The 21,067-nt window shown below is 46.5% G+C and overlaps 2 protein-coding genes across 2 annotated transcripts in view; both read left to right on the forward strand.

The window, feature by feature from the left end:
• The window catches only part of myo15aa (myosin XVAa), a gene marked incomplete at both ends in the record, with an annotated part of 46,843 nt that extends 37,850 nt beyond the window's left edge, over positions 1-8,993 (forward strand). The window contains 16 exons of the mRNA XM_080856273.1: positions 261-466; positions 674-816; positions 912-984; positions 1,233-1,305; positions 1,584-1,657; positions 1,808-1,890; positions 2,955-3,085; positions 3,881-3,975; positions 4,125-4,202; positions 4,623-4,719; positions 4,963-5,123; positions 5,481-5,614; positions 6,202-6,335; positions 7,375-7,508; positions 8,064-8,204; positions 8,892-8,993. Coding sequence (XP_080712399.1) covers positions 261-466; positions 674-816; positions 912-984; positions 1,233-1,305; positions 1,584-1,657; positions 1,808-1,890; positions 2,955-3,085; positions 3,881-3,975; positions 4,125-4,202; positions 4,623-4,719; positions 4,963-5,123; positions 5,481-5,614; positions 6,202-6,335; positions 7,375-7,508; positions 8,064-8,204; positions 8,892-8,993 — 1,859 coding nt within the window. The remainder of the gene's footprint in view (positions 1-260; positions 467-673; positions 817-911; positions 985-1,232; positions 1,306-1,583; positions 1,658-1,807; positions 1,891-2,954; positions 3,086-3,880; positions 3,976-4,124; positions 4,203-4,622; positions 4,720-4,962; positions 5,124-5,480; positions 5,615-6,201; positions 6,336-7,374; positions 7,509-8,063; positions 8,205-8,891) is intronic.
• A 2,192-nt stretch (positions 8,994-11,185) lies between these two features.
• The window catches only part of llgl1 (LLGL scribble cell polarity complex component 1), a 43,795-nt gene continuing 33,913 nt past the window's right edge, over positions 11,186-21,067 (forward strand). Inside the window, exons 1-2 of the mRNA XM_080856712.1 lie at positions 11,186-11,291; positions 13,659-13,756. Of these exons, the coding sequence (XP_080712838.1) occupies positions 11,211-11,291; positions 13,659-13,756 (179 nt within the window). The 5' untranslated portion in view covers positions 11,186-11,210. The remainder of the gene's footprint in view (positions 11,292-13,658; positions 13,757-21,067) is intronic.

Consider the following 21,067-nt stretch of genomic DNA (forward strand, 5'->3'; position numbering starts at 1 on the left):
TGTGAGTGTTAGCATTTGTGTGTGTGTGAGTGTGTGCATTTGTGTGTGTGTTTGTGTGCGTTCGTGTGCATGCGTGCATGTGTGTGTGTGTGTGTGTGTGTGTGTGTATTGCAGTGATTATTTTATACTGTTGAAACTCTAACCACCAAAGAAGGCTTCATCGCATCCAATACGTTATTACAGGCTGAGGAGTTTTGGCCTGATTGCCGTATATCTGACTTGCATCGTCTCCCCATTCTTCATTTCTGTGGCATGTGAAGGTTGGAAGTTTGGCGCGGTCCACGGTCGGGCAGGAGTCTTCCCCGCGGAGTTTGTGCAGCCGGTGGCAGCGCCTGACTTCATCAACCTCCCGGTAGACAGGAAGGAGGAGCCGAAGAACAAGCAGGGCCGAGTGGCAGCGTCGGCGGCCGTGGCTGTAGCCGTAGCCTCCTCAGTCGCCGCCCACGAGTTGGACCGCTCCATAGAGGTAACAGGTCGTCAGTTAGAGAAACACACACACACACACACACACACACACACACACACACACACACACACACACACACACACACAATACTATGCACCTCGTAGCTCATTTAGACCTTTCACCATACTGGAAACCCCACTGTAAGCAGAACTGGCTGGTGTTCTCGTGAAACTTGATTCCAAGTGCAGTACCTTTGTTCACCATTAGGTGGCTGCGCCGTCCAACGAGCACACCGAGGCCTACCCTGGTTACGGCAGCATGGAGGTTGATGAGAGGTTTCTGTATGACAGCAAATACAACATGGTGGAGTTTGCTAAGAAGTACTTCAGAGAGGCCCAGAGAAGTAACAGGTCAGTCCAGTCAGTCTCTGAGAGGCTGCATTGAATTCGGTTGATTAATTCAAAATGAAAGACCATTTTGAACATCCAAACCTGTGTGTTTATAGCGACTCCTACAAAACCAGAACAAAAAAGGGGAAGGAGCCGAGAGAACCAGTTGAGATGGTGAAATTTTCCAAGGTGCTAAAATTATACACTAACATAACATGAGATAATTAATATAATTATATACAGTATAATGTAACATAAGTAACATGTGTAACGATAAGTATTTGCACTGTTGTTTATATCTGTCTGATCTCAAAACATCTTATATAATGCATGCAGTTTGTTCTCTATCATGTTATACTAGTGACATATTTCACTCTTCAAGGTGTCATTCCTTCATAGGCATAGTTCACGTCATCTGTTTATTGTGTTCTCCACAGTCCCCCATCCAGGAATCTTTAATCGATTTCACAGATGAAAATATGAATAAAATGGCGGCTGACATTTTCCTGGGTAAGCTGAAGGTCTTTTTTATATTTTTCTTTCGCGGAGCCAGTTGAAATGTTTTATTTGAATGTGGCAGCAATTAACAGAATAAAGAAACACTTGTAAATAGTAATAACTCAGCTCTTGTAAACGGCAAAAAAGCAGCATTAACTTTCCATTAGTCTGTCCCAACACTCGAAAAATAATGAAATGCTATTTTTAACAAATACTTAAGAAATACCGCACAGCTCTCGGTGGAACACACATGTCGATGTCCTCAAACACCCCATATAATTTGTTTTCAGCCATTATGAAGTTTATGGGAGACTATCCAATGAAGGGCCAATCGGAACAGGAGGTCATTAGCACCATTCTCAAGGTACGACGTATCTCCAGACTGCTTAAAGTAAATATGTCAGTAGAGTAGAAAGAATCCCTTTAAATAGTCTACTCAGAGCTGAGGACCCGACTTGTGTTCTTGTGTTCAGTTGTGAAGTCGATTAATTGATATCTCAAATATTCCTTGCAGCTGAGTGGAGAGTTCGGGCCGATGAAGGACGAAGCTTACTGCCAAGTCCTGAAGCAGATCACGGGAAACACCAGCTCCAAAACGTACGGCTCTTCTTCTGGCAGTGCTATTCTGTTCTGTTCAATTGCAGTTCAGCTGTTTCCCCCCCTCCCCCCCCATCCCCTGGTCGACTTTGATCTTCCTCTCTTCCTCTGTACCTCCCAGGCAGATACTGTCTCTGGGACAGATGAGGGCCAGATCAGGGCCAGATCAGGGCCAGATCAGGGCCAGATCAGGGCCAGATGAGGGCCAGATGAGGGCCAGATGAGGGCCAGATCAGGGCCAGATGAGGGACAGATGAGGGCCAGATCAGGGCCTCATACTTTCTCTAGACTGTTTGAACAATTTGAACAATAATTCGAATAATTATTATTATATCTTTAAAGAATATGGATGTTTTGTTGTCAGCAACGAAAAACCTGCTGTAATTCCATAAACCAGAACGAACAAAACGTTCCCCAATGTTCCTGTACATTCCTCAGTCATATGGAATGTACTGTCAAGCTTGGTTTCAGGTGGTTTTTATACATCTCTGGAGATTTTCCAGGGCATTTGCAATGCCTTGAAGGATTTGAAAAAGGCAAACCATTTGCATGGAATGCCCCAGGAATGCACTGGGAAACCCTGTATGCTTACCACACCCTTTAATTAAAACATCGTTGTAAACACAGAAGCAGTTTCGTTTTCTGACAACAAAAAGAAACGGCATATTGTGCCTTTAAATCGGGCTCGTTTCGCTAATCCGAGGCAGGCGGAAGACTTGAATAATTCAGTGCAGGGGCTCACCCGGCAGCAGGGTTGACCCTTGCTGCCACTACACATGTGCAGCGAAGTGCAGGACGGCCGACACACACACACACACACACACACACACACACACACACACACACACACACACACACACACACACACACACACACATACACACACACACACACACACACACACACACATACACACACACACACATACACACACACACACACATACACACACACACATACACACACACACACACACACACACACACACACACAGTGCACTCGTGTTTTAGCTGATCTGGTTGGTTTTGTCTGGTTTGTTTTTCTGCCGCCGCTGGCTGGCACAGGGACAGCTGCCAGAGAGGCTGGAGGCTCCTGTACATCCTGAGCGCATTCTACCGCTGCTCTGAAGTGCTCAAGCCCTACCTGCTCAAGTACCTGGTGGATGTGCACGCCAATCAGGGCATACACTTCCAAGGTAAGGGGAAGCTCCTGGTGGATGTGCACGCCAATCAGGGCATACACTTCCAAGGTAAGGGGAAGCTCCTGGTGGATGTGCACGCCAATCAGGGCATACACTTCCAAGGTAAGGGGAAGCTCCTGGTGGATGTGCACGCCAATCAGGGCATACACTTCCAAGGTAAGGGGAAGCTCCTGGTGGATGTGCACGCCAATCAGGGCATACACTTCCAAGGTAAGGGGAAGCTCCTGGTGGATGTGCACGCCAATCAGGGCATACACTTCCAAGGTAAGGGGACGTTCCTGGTGGATGTGCACGCCAATCAGGGCATACACTTCCAAGGTAAGGGGAAGCTCCTGGTGGATGTGCACGCCAATCAGGGCATACACTTCCAAGGTAAGGGGAAGCTCCTGGTGGATGTGCACGCCAATCAGGGCATACACTTCCAAGGTAAGGGGAAGTTTGCGTCCGTTGCGTAGCTTCAGACCTGTCCTGGCTAGTTTAGAGTTCTCACGTATCATTTTTGCACTTGTCGAACTTCTACGTTCTACTTTTATGTTGCAGTTACACTTGGATTATATGGATAAGTATGGATGAATTAAAAAAGAAAACATGTTAAATATATCCGTCTTTTATCATAAACCTTTTTGTTCTCACAAAAATATACAGAGAAAATCGGTAATATGTGATTAATCATGGTTAATCCACAGAAACCTGTGATTAATTTGATTAAAAAATGTTATCATTTCACAGCCCTAGTATGGATATAGCGGCGTTTTGAAAACAGTGTTTTTTTGTCTTTGCGGATATTAGGGATTGCTAAAGCGTGCGAGCAGAATCTCAGGAAGACGTTCCAGTATGGAGGCCGCATGGAGTCCCCCAACAGCATGGAGCTGAAGGCCATGTTGGTGCGTATATCTTTGACCTGGAAACACATCACTGTGAAGACATATATGGAGTGTGTGTGTGTGTGTGTGTGTGTGTGTGTGTGTGTGTGTGTGTGTGTGTGGATAGTTCACATCCATCTGTTGTCTCCTTGCTTCATTTGTTTTCAAAGGCTGGGAGGAGCTCCAAGAGGCAGCTGTTTCTATTACCTGGCGGAATCGAGCGACACCTAAAAATAAAGACATGCTCAGTAAGTATCCTTTATAAAATAAAGACCTGTTCAGTCAGTATCCTTTATAAAATAGTAGGTAAGTATCCTAAATAAAATAAAGACATGCTCAGTAAGTATCCTAAATAAAATAAAGACCTGCTCAGTCTGTATCCTTTATAAAATAAAGACCTGTTCAGTCAGTATCCTTTATAAAATAGTAAGTATGTATCCTATCCTTTATAAAATGAAAACATACTCAGAGAGAGATTTAACTGTCCTTTATCATATGTGTATCCTTTATAAAATAAAGACATGCTCAGTCAGTATCTTTTATAAAATAAATACCTGTTCAGTCAGTATCCTTTATAAAAACCAGAGAGAGAGAGACAGAGAGAGAGAGGAGCTACTCTCTCTCTCGATTGAACTGACCTTTATCCTACGTGTTCTTTTCTCGACCAGGTTGCCCAGGATGCCATTGAGGAGCTGTGCTATGAGATGGGTCTGAACAAACTCTCGGCCATGGATGAATATGCCATATTTGTGGTCGTTAACAGAGGTGTGATGCTGGGCTGGTCTCAAAGCCTTTTAAAACTTACATATTATTACTGTGGCAGATAAGTCATTTTCATATATTGTTTCTCAGGGAAGTACTTTAATCTATTCCACTGCACTTTGTTGTACTCTTAATATTTATATATACATATATTAAGCGATTCCTACTGTTTTTAGATAGTGGTAATATTGTTGTGTTATATGTTGTATTATTATTTTATAGTCATTTTCACACGTTTTGATGCAGGTCAAAACGTTCGACCATTGAACAAGCGGGAGTACATCCTGGACATCACCACAGAGGCGGAGCCTATCGACAGCGGCTACAGCCTTTGGTTCAGGAGGGTGATCTGGACCCAGCTCCTCAAATTTGACAACGAGCTAAGCGTCTCCGTGCATTATAATCAGGTATTAGTAGGGATGGGCGCGCTCTACTTCCCAAAAATATAAGTACGTTTTCGGGTGCGAGTAAAAGACTATAAACTTTGAGTATAATAAAAACCGCACTCTCAAGCTTTTCTCAATAGTATTAAGACCAGTTTATTTCCATAGACGCGTTTTGGCCTTAAGTGTCGATGGCTTAAGGCCGAAACGCGCCTGTGGAAATAAACTGATCTTAATACTATTGAGAAAAGCTTGAGAGTGCGGTTTTTATTATAATCAGGTAGCCATCTCGAGAGCCCCCATTAAGGCCACTGATGCATGAAACCAGTGATCTGGAGATACTCGTGCGCATGTCCATGTGGTCTGTTTTAATCTGTGCAGATATCCCCGGACTACTTGAAAGGCCTGCTCAATGTGGTGCCCCAAGGAAAACTCAGCGATCCGCAGCTTCAGCAAGTGGCTAAATTGGCAGCGCTTCAACACCGAGCTAAGGAGTCGGCCTACCTCCCCACTGTGTACGCCAGCAACACCCAACACTTCACACCTACGGCTTAAACATGGCCCCGGTCTTTGATGACTTGACATTGCAGGCCAATGCTGTTGGCAAACTGCACACAAGCTACACATTTAGGGAGGAAAAGAAACACGTACAGCCTTGTTTGCTTGTACCTTGAAGGTTGTCTTGTATACAGTATATCTACAGAGGAACACCTGAGATGTTCTTTGAAGCCCCGTAGGAAAGGGTCTTTAAAGAATCAGTTTGAGTTTTTGGCTCTCGGCTTCATCACAGGTCTAATCTAGGAATACTCACTCTCATTCCAGATTCTTTTTTAGAGAAAACTATTTTCCTCAGCAGGACCTTTAGCTTTTTATAAATACCATGAAACCCCCAACTCTCTCCCCCCCCCACACACACACACACAAACTCACACAATGTGATGATGAAGTTCATACCTACCCTATCTATTATATGGGGGGGGAGCACCGAAGACCCATTTTGATCCAGGAAAAACCCTGACTATATTTGCCAGCTTTAACTGCAATATGTCAGTCAGTCACTATGTGAGTGAGTCACATCTGCTCTGTTCTTCTCCGTGTTTAGCCATGAGGTGCAGGACTACATCCCCGTGCAGCTGTACACGGAGCAGAGGCCCCAGCAGTGGCTCAACGTCATCACCCAGCACATGCAGCAGGTCCAGCCCCTGAGCCCACACCAGGCTAGGGCACAGTTCCTCGGTAAAACACCAACACCAACACGCACACAACACAGACACATTTGAATTTCTTCTCCAGCCTTGGTTACTTTCAACAGCGCCAGAAACATTTATGTATTGAGTCAGCAGACTCATGTCTGAGCAAGTAATATGATTTTGTGTAAATGTGAAGTAGTGAAGGCATAACCGGAGGGTGTGTGGGTGGGAGGGAGGGGGAGGGGGGTTTAGAGGTCAGCTTTCAAAGGAACATTTAAAGACTGAAGTGGCTTGGGTAGGCATGTTAAGAATGCTGTAAATTGTCCTAGAATTTTTTTTATGAGTCTTTGTTTTCATTATTTTTATATTGTTCAATCAGGGAAATTATGCAATAACTTTAGCATCTTATGGATATTTTACGATGACATCTCTGCCAAGTCAGCATCTCTGAGCTCCCCATTGATTGTGTGTATGCGTGTGTGTGCATGTGTGTGTTTGTGTGGGTGTGTATGCATGTGTGTGTCCGTGTGGGTGTGTGGGTGTGTTTGTGTGAGGATGTGTGTGTGTGTGTGGGTGTGTGCGTGTGTGTGTGTGTGTGTGCGTGTGTGTGTGTGTGTGTATGCATGTGTGTGTGTGTGTGGGTGTGTGGGTGTGTGCGTGTGTGGGTGTGAGTGTGCGTGTGTGTGTGTGTATGCATGTGTGTGTTTGTGTGCGTGTGTGGGTGTGTTTGTGTGAGTGTGTTTGTGCGTGTGTGTGTGTGTGTGTGTGTGTGTGTGCACGGCTGTGTGTGTGTGTGTGTGTGTGTGTGTGTGTGTGTGTGTGTGCATGTGTGTGTGTGTGTGTGTGTGTGTGGGTGTGTGGGTGTGTGCGTGTGTGGGTGTGAGTGTGCGTGTGTGTGTGTGTATGCATGTGTGTGTTTGTGTGCGTGTGTGGGTGTGTTTGTGTGAGTGTGTTTGTGCGTGTGTGTGTGTGTGTGTGTGTGTGTGTGCACGGCTGTGTGTGTGTGTGTGTGTGTGTGTGTGTGTGTGTGTGTGTGTGTGTGTGTGTGTGTGCGTGCACGGCTGTGTGTGTGTGTGTCTCTCCAGGATTGGTGAGTGCATTCCCGATGTTCGGCTCGTCGTTCTTCTACATCCAGAGTAGCAGCAACAGTGCTATAGACACTCCCTGCATCCTGGCTGTCAATGAAAATGGTCTCAACTTCATCAACAAGGACACTCATGTGGGTCAAACTACACTATGTGTGTGTGTGTGTGTGTGTGTGTGTGTGTGTGTGTGTGTGTGTGTGTGTGTGTGTGTGTGTGTGGGTGTGACCAAACTACTTGTCATTGCTTAGGCACACACTGTTCCTGGATCATGATAACACATTCACACACCCACACAGACACACACACACACACACACACACACACACACACACAGCTGAATCTTTTCTCTGATTACATCTAATGTAATCTGTCCATAGAAAAGCCACAATGATAAATCACAACCTCAAATCCAGAGACTGAAATTCACAGCAATGTGTCTGTTCCCTGAATTACGACATAGTAAGGGTTATATATTCACATAATAGTTTCCTGCGACCATGATGCGCATTAAGATAAGGTCCAGTGGTTTTTCTCCAGACATCAGGAATAGAATTGAGGAAGTTTGTGGATTAAATAATTGTATTCATATTTAAGATAAGGTCCAGTATTTTTTCTCCAGACATCAGGAATAGAATTGAGAGGGTAAAGAGCTGGACTGAATGTTTTGGGCCTGTTGTGTTTCTGCACAGGAGGTCCTGGTGAAGTTCTCCCTGAAGGAGGTGCAGTCCACTCGAACGCAGCGGCCCACAGCTGGGTCCAGTTACCCGTACGTGGAAATCAAACTGGGGGACCTGATGTCTCAGAGGATCACACAGCTGCAGCTGGACCAGGTGAGGGGCAGGGGAGAGACGCAGACACACACACACACACACACACACACACACACACACACACACTCACACACTCACTCACACACATACACACACACACACACACACACACACGCACACACGCACGCAAGCACGCACACAAGCACTCGCACTCACACAAGCACTCCCACACGCACACGCACACGCACTCACACACACACACACACGCACACACGCTCACTCGCTCACTCGCTCACTCGCTCACTCGCTAACAAACACATACATTCCACAGGCAGATGCTTGCAGACACACAGCTTGAAATGAACACACGTGTGCACACACACACATAATCATGATGCATACTTCCGGTCTGAAACATACTCGTTTGTTTCACATACACGTATGCAAAGACACAGGCCTCGCCCAAACATGTGCTCAGTCACATGGTGGGAACTCACACACACGTACGCACGCACGCACACATACACACATACACACGTACACAAACAGATACAGTGCAAACAAATACTCCCTCTCTCACTCAAGCACTCAGACAATGACACATACATTCAAACTGTGTCAGACTTACTGACCTCACACACAGTAGACTGCCTCCCTTGACTGGCCTACATGTCCATCTCCATGTGCCTGGCTGCTCGTCCACACCCCTGAGAGTGACTAACGGTCATGCCTCTGTTCCCCCTTCAGAGCCTGGAGCTGTGCCGAGTCATTGCCATGCATGTGGAAAACCTACTCTCTGTACGGGAGAAGCGCCTGACGCTGCCGCCGAGCGAGATCACCCTCCTGTGACGCGGCCACCGAGCGAGATCACCCTCCTGTGACACGGCGGCCGCCGAGCGAGATCATCCTCCTGTGACACGGCGGCCATCGAGCGAGATCACCCTCCTGTGACACGGCCGCGGAACAAGATCACCCTCCTGTGACGCGGCGGCCACCGAGCGAGATCACCCTCCTGTGACACGGCGGCCATCGAGCGAGATCACCCTCCTGTGACACGGCGGCCATCGAGCGAGATCACCCTCCTGTGACGCGGCCTCCGAGCGAGATCACCCTCCTGTGACGCGGCCACCGAGCGAGATCACCCTCCTGTGACGCGGCCACCGAGCGAGATCACCCTCCTGTGACACTGCCATCGAGCGGGATCACCCTCCTGTGACACGGCCATCGAGCGAGATCACCCTCCTGTGACACGGCGGCCATCGAGCGAGATCACCCTCCTGTGACACGGCCATCGAGCGAGATCACCCTCCTGTGACACGGCCGCCGAGCGAGATCACCCTCCTGTGACACGGCCGCCGAGCGAGATCACCCTCCTGTGACGCGGCCGTCGAGCGAGATCACCCTCCTGTGACACTGCCATCGAGCGAGATCACCCTCCTGTGACACTGCCATCGAGCGGGATCACCCTCCTGTGACACGCCGGCCACCGAGCGAGATCACCCTCCTGTGACACTGCCATCGAGCGAGATCACCCTCCTGTGACGAGGCCACCGAGCGAGATCACCCTCCTGTGACACGCCGGCCATCGAGCGAGATCACCCTCCTGTCACGCGGCCACCGAGCGAGATCACCCTCCTGTGACGCGGCCGCCGAGCGAGATCACCCTCCTGTGACGCGGCCGCCGAGCGAGATCACCCTCCTGTGACGAGGCCGCCGAGCGGGATCACCCTCCTGTGATGCGGCGGCCCCACGCGCACGCCCATAGTCACACCAGCACACTCGGGACTCTTCATCCCGGACAGGAACACGTGTGAAGTCGAGGATACCTCCTACCCTGAGAGAAAACATCTTCCTTGTTTAATCATTTATTATTAACCGGGCAAGGTGTAAGGTGCTAGCAGCTCCCTGTATCATAGGTTATCATTTACATGGTAACACACTGACAGATAAAAACTAGATCATCGCTTTAATTTAAGGTGCTTTGGGTAAAGGTGTTCTTAAAATGAATAAATGTAAATGCTGTAATATGTTCAGGTAGCCTGTGGCTCTGGAATGGACCAACCGTGGTCTAGGTGGCTGATTCTGTCACAAACCAGCCCAGAAACCTGGAGGACAATCACATCTCCTTCCCAATCAGCCCATCAATCTGACTCTCAGTTCACCTGGAACTCTAAATGTTTGTACATGTTAAACAAGAACTGTGTCTACCTCCAATGAAACACATGTTGGAAGCACCTCTTTAGTGTACATAATTGTCTCTGGTGTCTCCTGTGTAGTCTACTCCACAATGTCTATGCTCCAACGATACCAAAATGCCATATTTATGTGTCTTTCATTGTATATGTGCATACTAGTTTATACCTACACAAGGTCCAGGATTCATGTATTTGCACTATGTTTGGATGTTTATGTGTACAAATGTATATAATTGTAATTGTATGTGACCAAGAGAATCAGTCATTTTATCAGCAAATATAAATACATCCAAAAATGCCTTATTGTCAGAATGTATGTGGTTTGTTTGTGATTTGAAGGAAGATTGTCTGCTGCAATCTCAAGTAATGTATTCATGAAACTTTTGGCCATGAGATGTACCATTTCATTTAGGTTAATCCACAAACTTCCCAAACTTATTTCATTTAAGCATTATTGTTTTGAAAAGGAATTGATGCCTGGTATTTTTAAAAGGGTTACAATTTTGTACAATGTACCTGCTTCAGGCCAGCGACTGTGTCGGTTACTAAGGGGATCTAGGCATTGCAGCTTGTCGGTTAAAACATATTCCAATCCGCCGTACTCCAGACCTGTTTTTCTGGCTAGCCGCACAACAAAGGGTGTGTTTTGGTGGATTGGTCACAGTTTCTTCTCCTCTGATTGGATCTCATCGACGTGGATTCTGTGAACTTGCCCTATGGTCAAACTGCATAAACACTGCCCCAGTACTTGCAGCGGTGTAGAAGTGAATACAATAGAAACGGGTGGCTGCATGGGAATACTTTGATTCAAACGTAACGGAATCTACCATCTGGGACTCTGCCGTTTTCATTCTTTTCTGCTGGCTTCAGGATGATGAAGTTTAGGTTCAGGAGGCAGGGAAACGACCCCCAGAGAGAGAAAATCAAACAGGACCTCTTTGCATTCAATAAGGTACGGCTGAGGATATTCGGGGGTTTGTCTTTCCCCCCGAAAGCATGCATGCGGTGTCGAGTTGCATCAAAATTGTTTGACAAAATATTTTTGGTCAGGCTGTGGCTTTTTTTGGAGGGGGGGCTCTATCCCCTCTGTTGTGAACGTACAATCCGTATGTTTGTATTGCAGGAAATAGAAATGAATGTCCGCAAGAATTATTCGTGGATGAATTGTTACAATCACCGCGCCTTGCAACATTTACAAACAAGGGCCCGATTGATACACATTCACGCACAGCCACATACACTCTAAACTTGCACCAAACAAGATTCTTCAATGTGTGTTAACTAGTATAGATATTTAGTTTAAGCTGGTGAACATGTATGTGGTACAGGCATGGTCCTACCGCTAGACAAGATCATTATTTAATTATTCGCAGGTCCTCAGCAGAAACTGCGGCAAAGTTTGAAGCTCAAATACCGAAATGCGAAACCGAGTTGTGTCCCATCTGTTACTATTGTTATCAATTTTAGCGTTGTGTTTGGCACTTATAAACTATTGATTTCTATAGTCTGAAGTCATTTAAAAAGTGGGCTATAATCACATGCAAATTTAGATGAATGCCATTCGTCTTGCTTACGCTTTTATCTTTACTGGTCAATCGTAATTGTTTAAACCTTTTAGCTATGCATAAGAATAGAAGAAGCCGAGGCCTAACCCACTTAAATATCATTAGGCCAGTAGGCAGGAGAAGAAAGACTAGGCTTTGGAGGATTATTTTACAACACACACTTTTAAAAGAAGGAGTTAAGTAGCCTGTTTAAAGAATATATGCGTTTTTGACAATCCAGGCAGGTTAGGGTTATATTGGTCTGACTGAAAACATAAAAAAAACTTAAGTGTGTTTAATTTGCTATTGGAAGGAAGTAAATGTGTGCAGTTCATTTGTCTACTAGCTTCAATAGTATGTGGTGCTCCATTGGTTTAAGTGTGCACTAAAATGTCAAACACATCAATTCTGGTGTTAATATTGACAACATTACCGTTCTTGTAAAAATTGACATTTTATGGGTTGAACATTTCTCAACGCACCATCTACTGTTTATCATCCAAGGCCAGAACTGACAGATTTAAAGAATTGCTACATATCTACGTCATGATATGCATGCATTAAAATTGAGAAAACTCTCAGCCACTTTTTAAAAGTATATTTCAAAAATTATGCAGTAGGGGGAGTTGGGCTCAGAGCTGTGTCTGAACTTACACTTTAAGTGTGCTTTTGTTAAAGATATTGAATAACAACCTCCAGGCAAAGTGAATCGAAGTGGTTCCCACCAGACATGGCTGTATGGGTATTGTTGGTAGAGGGAACTTGTAGGATTGCCTGGCCTGCCTTGTTAAGAAGAGAGAATGGCGTTGGTGTTGAGGTGGGGGTCGGGGCGGGGGCGGGGGCTTGTTCTTTATGGACAGTGCTGTTCGCAGGACCGGTCACACTGCTAGCGAGGTCAGGGGGGGTTGGACTGACGGGCATTATTGTAACGCCAGTTTGAAGCCTTGAACCTCATGTCAGTGTCAAAAACGCCTCAGGTCCTCCTCTATTCCCCTTTGGCAAGGGGAGACATTTGTAGTGGGTTAAGTTGACACTCCAGGGTTGTGTGTGTGTGTGTTTAAGACTTGGGTGTGTACGTGCTGAAGACTTTGTGTGTGTGTGTGCGTGTGCACGTGTTCACTACGTCTATTTTCTGCCATGTTATTTTTTGTGTGTGTATGTCTGCGGAGGTCTCTAAAGAGAACTGACAGTGTTTGAGGTGGGGGCTGGGAGTTGATGGCAACGTTAATGTCAGCCGGGGAGAGCGTCCTGACACGGTGTGAAATGTCATAAGATGGTCCGAACCTTTGCAGCGTCACACACTAGCATCTCGGCCCAAACAGCTGTTCACCGCCACCAACCCCCCCCCCCCACCCCCACCACCACCCACCAACAACACCACCAACCACCACTTGCAGACTGGGCAATAGAAGGGGTTATGTTTGGTCTGGCCTTTCTAGAGGAGACAAAAAACTATGGGATATTAAACATATGTGTATATACATTTGAGGTCCTCCCTTCTTTCTCTGCCTTGTAGTCTTGGCCTCCCGCTCCTTTCTTTACATTGTTATAAACAATGGGGGGGGGGGGGGGGGTGGGAGGGGTGGACGACGACGACGACGACTCAATACTTTAGGCTACCATTGTTTCCTTTACTGATTGGCCTAAGGAGGTCAAGACTGGCTAGGGCTCATGATCTGTGCAAATGCCTGTTTGTGTTTGTCTGTTTCAGGTGACACGAAATTAAATGTTACAATAGTCCAACTCTCTCTTTCTTTCTTTCTCTCTCCCGTCAGACTGTCGAACATGGATTCCCTAACCAGCCCAGCGCCTTGGCTTACGACCCGAAGCTTCAGCTTATGGCCATTGGCACCAAATCTGGAGCCATCAAAGTGTATCCTTTTTAAATTGGGAAAACAAAGTGCATGTTGGTCGGTGGCTTGCGTGGTAGGCTGCATTCTTGAATGGGAGTACCGCTGAGTGCATGGACTGCACAGATTTATGAAGTCTACCCAGGCAAGTAAGAAAGTTTATGTACTTTTGATGGCATTTAGCGTTCCATGAATCTGGCTCTGCTCGTATAAGTGAATTTTGGAGTGTCAGATATTGTTCTTCCACCTGACATTGATTCAAGTGAATTGTCATAGCTCTGAAGTTCTCTCTCTCTTTCTCTCTCTCTCTCTCTCTTTCATTTTCTCTCTCTCTCTCTCTCTCTCTGTGTTTGCTGTCATTTCCCAAGATTTAAATGAATTGTCATCGCTCCGAAGTTCAAATTCTCTCTCTCTCTCTCTCTCTCTCTGTGTTTGCTGTCATTTCCAAAGATTCAAGTGAATTGTCATCGCTCTGAAGTTCAAATTCTTTCTCTCTCTGTTTGTTGTCATTTCCCAAGAGATTGTGTCCCCACGAATGCACCATTGATTGCGCAGGGTAGCACATTTGTGTACAGAGTGAGGAAGTGGTTAGTTATGCAGAGATGTTTTTTTTTTATCCGCAGTAGTGTTCTATCCTAGCCTGATGAAGGCGGCAGGCGATAAGGCTTTAAATACTGCACATTCCTCTCAGTGACGTGTAAGCCCCGCTGTGGCTGCTGTGATTGTGGACGTGTACAGTACAGTAGAATCGGGGCTTTGAGCTGCTGCAGACAGGCCTGCTACTGGGGAGACTGGCACTGTCAGGCACTGCCCTGCAGAGAGGACGGCAGGCAGGGAGGCAGGGAGGGAGGGAGGGAGGGAAAGAATGGATGGATGGATGGATGGATGCAAAGAGAGGGAAAGGGAGGGAGTGAAATGGAGCACGAGGGAGAGTAACTGATAAGGAGAGGAGAGAGAATGCATGAGTGATATAGGGGTGTGTAGAGAGCAGAGGAGAGAGAGAGAGAGAGACTGAATGAGTGATATAGGAGTGTGTAGAGAGCAGAGGAGAGGAGAGATAATGTAGGGGTGTGTAGAGAGCAGAGGAGAGTGAGAGAGAGAGAATGAATGAATGAGTGATATAGGAGTGTGTAGAGAGCAGAGGAGAGGAGAGAGAATGCATGAGTGAGGAAGGGGTGTGTAGAGAGGGGAGGAAAGAGCAGGCAACCAGCTATAGGCTGAGGGGGAGGAGAGAGAGAGAAAAAGAGGGAGTAAGAAGGAAAGAAAGAAAGTGATGAAACAGAAGAGAAGAGTGTGTGTGTGTGTGGGGGGGGGGCGTGTTGCACTAGAGGGAAGACCGCAGTTGTTAAACTGTCCAAACTATCCGCCTGTCAGTCACTGCACTTCAGTGCCTGTCTGAAGACCTCCCCCCTGTAAGGTCAGTGCCTGTCTGAAGACCTCCCACCCTGTAAGGTCTCCCCCCCCGTAAGGTCTCCCCCCCGTAAGGTCTCCCTGTCTTCCCCGCCTCTGCCCCTCACATGAGGGAGCGCTACCAGCCTGCCGAGGCCTGGGTGCTGATGGGTATAAAAAAAAGAAGATGACTGGGGTTCTCTGGTTTGGAGTAATGAGTGGTTTGGGTTTGTGAGCATTTCCTCCGACTGGGCAGCAAGGGCCAGGGGGGGTGTGGTGCGGTGCGGTCAGCGTGCGTGTTGCAGACGGAGGGAGGGAGGGAGGGAGGGAGGGAGGGAGGGAGGGAGGTGTGTGGTGAAGGTAGCGGGGCTGTGCCCAGCGCATAGCTTGCATGTTTGACATCTCCTTACTCCAGTGTTTTCCTCCTGCACACAAACTCCCACACACATACACAAACGCACACACACACACACTCTCACTCACACACACACACACACACTCTCACACACACACACACACACTCCCACACACATAAACAAACACACACACTCCCACACACACACACACACACTCTCGCTTGCAATACTACAAGGCCCTGCCAAAGCTGATTCATGGTGCTGTGTTTGTCTCAGTAGGGTGTGTGTGCATATTCTCACATTGTGGAGTCAGCTTGCAGCTAGGGTGGGGTTTTGTTTAATTTGAATTTGCTTGAAAGATGTCTGCAGTTGTAGAAGCCCCGAGGGTCTTGGTGTTCTTGGAGGGTTTTCATCGTACAACTGTCATCATTTTGGTTATGACACTATTGGCTTGCAGAGCTTTCTTTGACTACTTTGCAGTAAAGCTGTGTCGGCATGTTTTAAAGGCACCCAGTGCAACTTTATAGGCTTGAGACTCGAAAAACAAACATTCAATTTCTAGTCTTTTTTACACGTAGTAAGTTCCAATAACTCCATACCATTACATATCGACATTCAAGGAGCAAAGATGAGACGTCGTTGTGTGGTGAGAACTGATAGAAAATCGTAAACAACAACAATCGCCGGTGGGGAGAGGCAATTTTTCCATTGACTGGAATCCTGCTTTATGTATTGGTGGCACCAATAAATAAAGGGCTACGCTCTTGCGGCTAGTTTTAGCACTCTTTTTAACGCCCAAAGTATCAAATAATGGTGCAAATGTGCTAATATGGTGAAGTAAATGTCAATATCATAAAGATTGTCTTATCCAGAATATTTCCATTTTGTTGCCCTAATGTTGCACTGGGTACCTTAAAAAAAAACAACAACAACAACGTCCTTCTCCGTGTGAATTCAACCAAGTTCAGTCAGACAGTTAAGAGGACTTCCCTATGTTCCCTAAAGTTCCTCGCTGACATCCCCTGTGGCATTCAATCAGTGCCAATCAATAGCCAATGTTTGTATCCGTCTCCTTCAGTCTGGACATGAGACATTGCTTCCTGACATTTATTACTTGTTATTGTTAGTTGTTTAATTTGGTTATGGCACTATTAGCTTGCAGAGCTTTCGCTGACTACTTTGCAGTAAAGCTGTGTCGGCATGTTTAAAAAAAAAAAAAAACGAAGACAAAAACAACGTCCTTCTCCGTGTGAATTCAACCAAGTTCAGTCAGTCAGTCAGTTAAGAGGACTTCCCTATGTTGTTTATTCTGCAGCTATCTGGGCTGGCCTGTTCTGGGATGGGCTCTTCCATGGGCCGTATCTCTTGGATCATAGCGTGATTTACGCTCCCGAGGGAGGAAGTGTAGAGCTCAGTTGTCTGGCCAACGGCTCACCGCTCGCCCGCCTCTCCATCCAATACCGGAGCAGCCTAAAACATCCTCTCTCTCCAGCCTGCTTATAGGATTCCAGCGTTGGGTTGGAGTGTAGTATTTAAAAAAAAAAAAAAGCCCATGCGGGGGGGGAGGGGGCGGTATGGGCATGGTGTGGAGCGTTGGGGAGCACCTCCCCTCCTAAACTGGCACCTTGGCTTAACTTGCACTTAAGCAGTGACAGTACCGCACTTATTTTTCTTTCTATGTCGTTTTCTATTTCTTGAAAAAAAAAAAGCAATATTTATTGTTACACCAGGTTGTATTGCTCTTAGCTTGACCGTTCTATCCCTTGTACGTCGCTTTGGACAAAAGCGTCTGCTAAATGTAAATGTAAAGCTGTGGTTTGACGTTAAAAGCAAGGTGGCTGTGATCGGCTTAACCATTGCAGGCTGGCATCAGCAGGCTTGAGGGGAGGCTGAGGTGTGAGGTGCAGAAGTGGTCAAGTTCAGCGTTTTTTTTTTTTCTCTCTGTGCGGCCAAATCAATATGTTTCGCTGTTGACATACTTTGCCAGTCCTGTGTAGTATTGATTGTGAAGTATCGACCTTTTTTTTTTTTTTTTTTTTAAGATTTGTTTTTGGCTTTTTTATGCCTTTAATTGATAGGTTAGTGAAGAGTGGGACAGGAAATGAGAGGGAGCCGTGACCTCCATGGGCATCAAGCCCGTATGTGGTCGAGGCTACTGTGTGAGCTACAGTGCCCCCAAGTATTTAGTCATTTAATCATCAGTGTTATGAGTGCACTTCTAAAGATTTGGGGATAACGAAAACAGTTGCCAGTGCACTCTATGGCCCTTCAAAAACTTCAGTAGATTTCAGTCACAGTAGGTTTGATTGTAATACTTGCTCTATTGTAAATCCTTCAAAATCACTTCTTCACCAGGTATTGTTTTACCTGTGGCAGTTCCCAGCTGACTCCACAGCTTTCCTAGAGCACTGGGGAGTGCTTGAGGGGAGATGGCGCTTTTAATGTGCTGAGAGCTCAATGTACACACACACACACACACACACATGCAGACGCGCACACACACACACACACACACACACACACACACACACACACACACAAACACACAGGCACATGGGAAATGGCTCTTTTAATGTGCTGGGTGATTTCACTGGTAGACCAAGCGAAGCGTGCGCTTCCCTTTTGAAGGGAGAGTAAATGTTATCTCAGCCATGCAAAACCCAGAGGCTTCTCTGGTTTTTAAGAACTGGTCTATCTTGTCATTATGCGTGTTGGCTCTTTTTCTAAGAAGTAAGTATTTGCAAGCTAATCTTTTGTGGTGAGATTGCATGTGGGTTATTTGTTAGTTTTGGTCTTCCTGCCGTTTTTGTCGGATTTGGGCCGAACCCACAGGCGACGGAAAAAGAAAATGATAAAGCCTTTGGTTCACGCCCTTTTCTTTGGCCTTCGTGTTTTTGTTTGTGCGATTTGAAACACGAGCTTGTCTTCTCACAAACATGCCTTTCGGGTAGCGCTCGACTTCTGAGGCACTGGGAAGGGGCCTTTGGTTTGGAGAGTGGAAGTAGTACAAGAGGAGGAGGAGGAGGGGGAGGAGGAGGAGGAGGAGGGAGGAGGTGGGGGTTTAAACGGAAAGTAATGAGATGGCTGGAGCAGTCAGGCAGATGGGGGAGCTGGGTTCACCCCCTGAAGAATGCATGTCGTCCTGCCCCCGAGATCATCCTCTGCAGTGAGGAGGGGTGGGGGGGGCGGGCAGTCGAGGGGTGGGGGGGGTGGGGGGGGTTTGCAAATTCTTTTGGAGCTTTGTTGCTGGCCCTCGAACCGTCGCAATAAAGACATCTTTTGAACCAGTTTCCAAGGCCACTGCTGCAGCAGGCGAGTAATCAGGATGCAGCCATGATTTTTTTTCGGGAGACGGCGATCCCCTGTCAGTGTGTGGATTTATGCTCTCTAGACTGCTCATAGTGTGTGTGTGTGGGTGGGTGGGTGTGTGTGAGTGGGGGGGCAGAAGCCAGGCGGTTTTATCGAGTTTTGTTCCCAAAAGTTCCTCACTGCTGTCATCCCCTGTGGCATTCAATCAGTGCCAATCAATAGGCAATGTGTTTATCCGTCTCTTTCAGTCTGGACATGAGACATTGCTTCCTGACGTTTATTAGTTTTTATTGTTATTCGTTTATTTTGTGTCCCCAATCTGCATCACACGTTCTCTGATGTGTGGTCCTTGTTTGCTGTTAGCATGTCTCTTCGGAATTCTTCAGCACTGTCTTGGGTCCCTTGTGATGGGGAAATTTGTACCGCAATATAATGTACTGTACTGTAATGTTCTGCGCTTTATGCATCGAATTTGTAAACTTTCTGCAGGCCTGTGGTTTAATACTCTGTTGCGGGCTAGACACGGGTATACATTTCATTATTCATTTGTTGTACACAATGAAAACTGTAAAACACAGCTTAAGAACAGTTTTATTCCCTTCATAAGACAACCTTTAAAAGGCTAGGAGGGCTCGAACCACAACCACTTGCCATTTGGTTGTATGTGACACAATGGCGTAGTGTTTTTTTAAGTGGTGAATACATGGGTGCGACCAACACATGGATTTGTTTTATAAAATCACATAAAAAAACTGTCTTTCGGTCAAACTACGGTCGGCCTTCCAACATCTGATTATCAATGCTGTGTGTGTTTCTCTGCCGTCATGATTATTCTCTTACACACCGACTTCAAAAGAGGCACTGACCTCAGTTGGTGCTCCAGAAAGAGCCTGGTGTTCACTTAAAGAAAAGGCCTCAGTTGTCCTTTCATCATGGTGTGAATGAACAACTTATTTGTTTTGTTATTATTGTTTTGCATTTTGCCGTCTTGAAACTAGCTGCCTAGTGCTGAAATGACCTTCTTGGCGTGTATGAAAACTGATATAACAGTGAACGAATTCAACATGAGGTTGGATGCCAAGGATATGATGGATAACCAGCTTTAATGACTCAATTGTAGGTAGTGTTCAGGAAATTTGAAGGAGCCTAGAATGAATATCTGATCTGTGTGGTCTGTGCCCCTGAGCCTCTGTATGAGATATTAGGTAGGTGTGTGTGTGTGTGTGTGTGTGTGTGTGTGTGTGTGTGTGGGTGTAATTATGGTATATTTTCCCTTCCCTCGCTCTCTCCTTTTTTTTTGATCTTTAGGTTAGCCAGCCCTCTGGGATATGATATTGAGTGGATTAATCAACGGCTTAGCTTCCTGCCATTGCACCAAGCAGGGGGGAGCTGGTTGTGGATTTGGGCATCACATGCGGGCAAAAGCATATTGCCAAATGACGTGTATTAAAGCTGCTGTAAACGTTAGCCAGACTTGCTTACTTCTGCCAGGCTTTAGCGTTGAATTACATGGATACCAGGAAGTCCTTTTTTTTGTGCCTCTAGTTTACTGATGCTATCAGTTTAGCTTCAAGTTTCTCTTTGAGTGCTCAGTAATTAGCCTCCAGTCTGAGCCGCTGAAAAATTTGAGCAGTTTTAAGGGCGTCCCAACGGCATATTAAATATATGACATTTATGACAAGTCATTTTGTTGAATCATCTGTCTTCATACTATAGTGGTAGCTTGTTGTCTTTGTAGTCAGTCTGTGCCATTGATTTGCAATGTCTGTCTGTTCCCCCAGCGTTTTTAGGACATCCCAAACGGCATATTTAAAAAACAAAATCTCAAGTCATCTGGTAGAAATATGATCAGAAGACAGTAGAGGTTTGTCTCGTTTGCTCACTTTGTGTGACTCTGAGTGGCCTTCTGCCTATTGATCAGTATGCACTCCCTCGTCTGCGTCCAAACACAGCAGCAGTCTCAGCCTCAGTGGCCCGTGGCGGTAGTTTGAGGGCTCAGCCCACAGCTCCGAGCCTCACAGCGAAGCTCGCTGCAGCACTAACTCCCATGCGGCGGAGCTGACATCGCCCTCGTCGAGCTGAGGCATGATCTCGAGCCGTGCTGTCGGATGGCTCCACGGATGAAAGGGCCGGATAGTTTCTGTGCTTTTCACGAGGAGCCTCGTTCTCACGTCGCGTCGCCCCCGCTGGGCTCACGTGCTGTTCGAGTGCAGCTGAGGAGACACCCTGCTGAGCCTCACGGGCGCCTTTGCCACTACGCCACACACACGCACACACACA

Source organism: Sprattus sprattus, assembly GCF_963457725.1.
Source record: "Sprattus sprattus genome assembly, chromosome: 18".
NCBI classification, from domain to species: domain Eukaryota; kingdom Metazoa; phylum Chordata; class Actinopteri; order Clupeiformes; family Clupeidae; genus Sprattus; species Sprattus sprattus.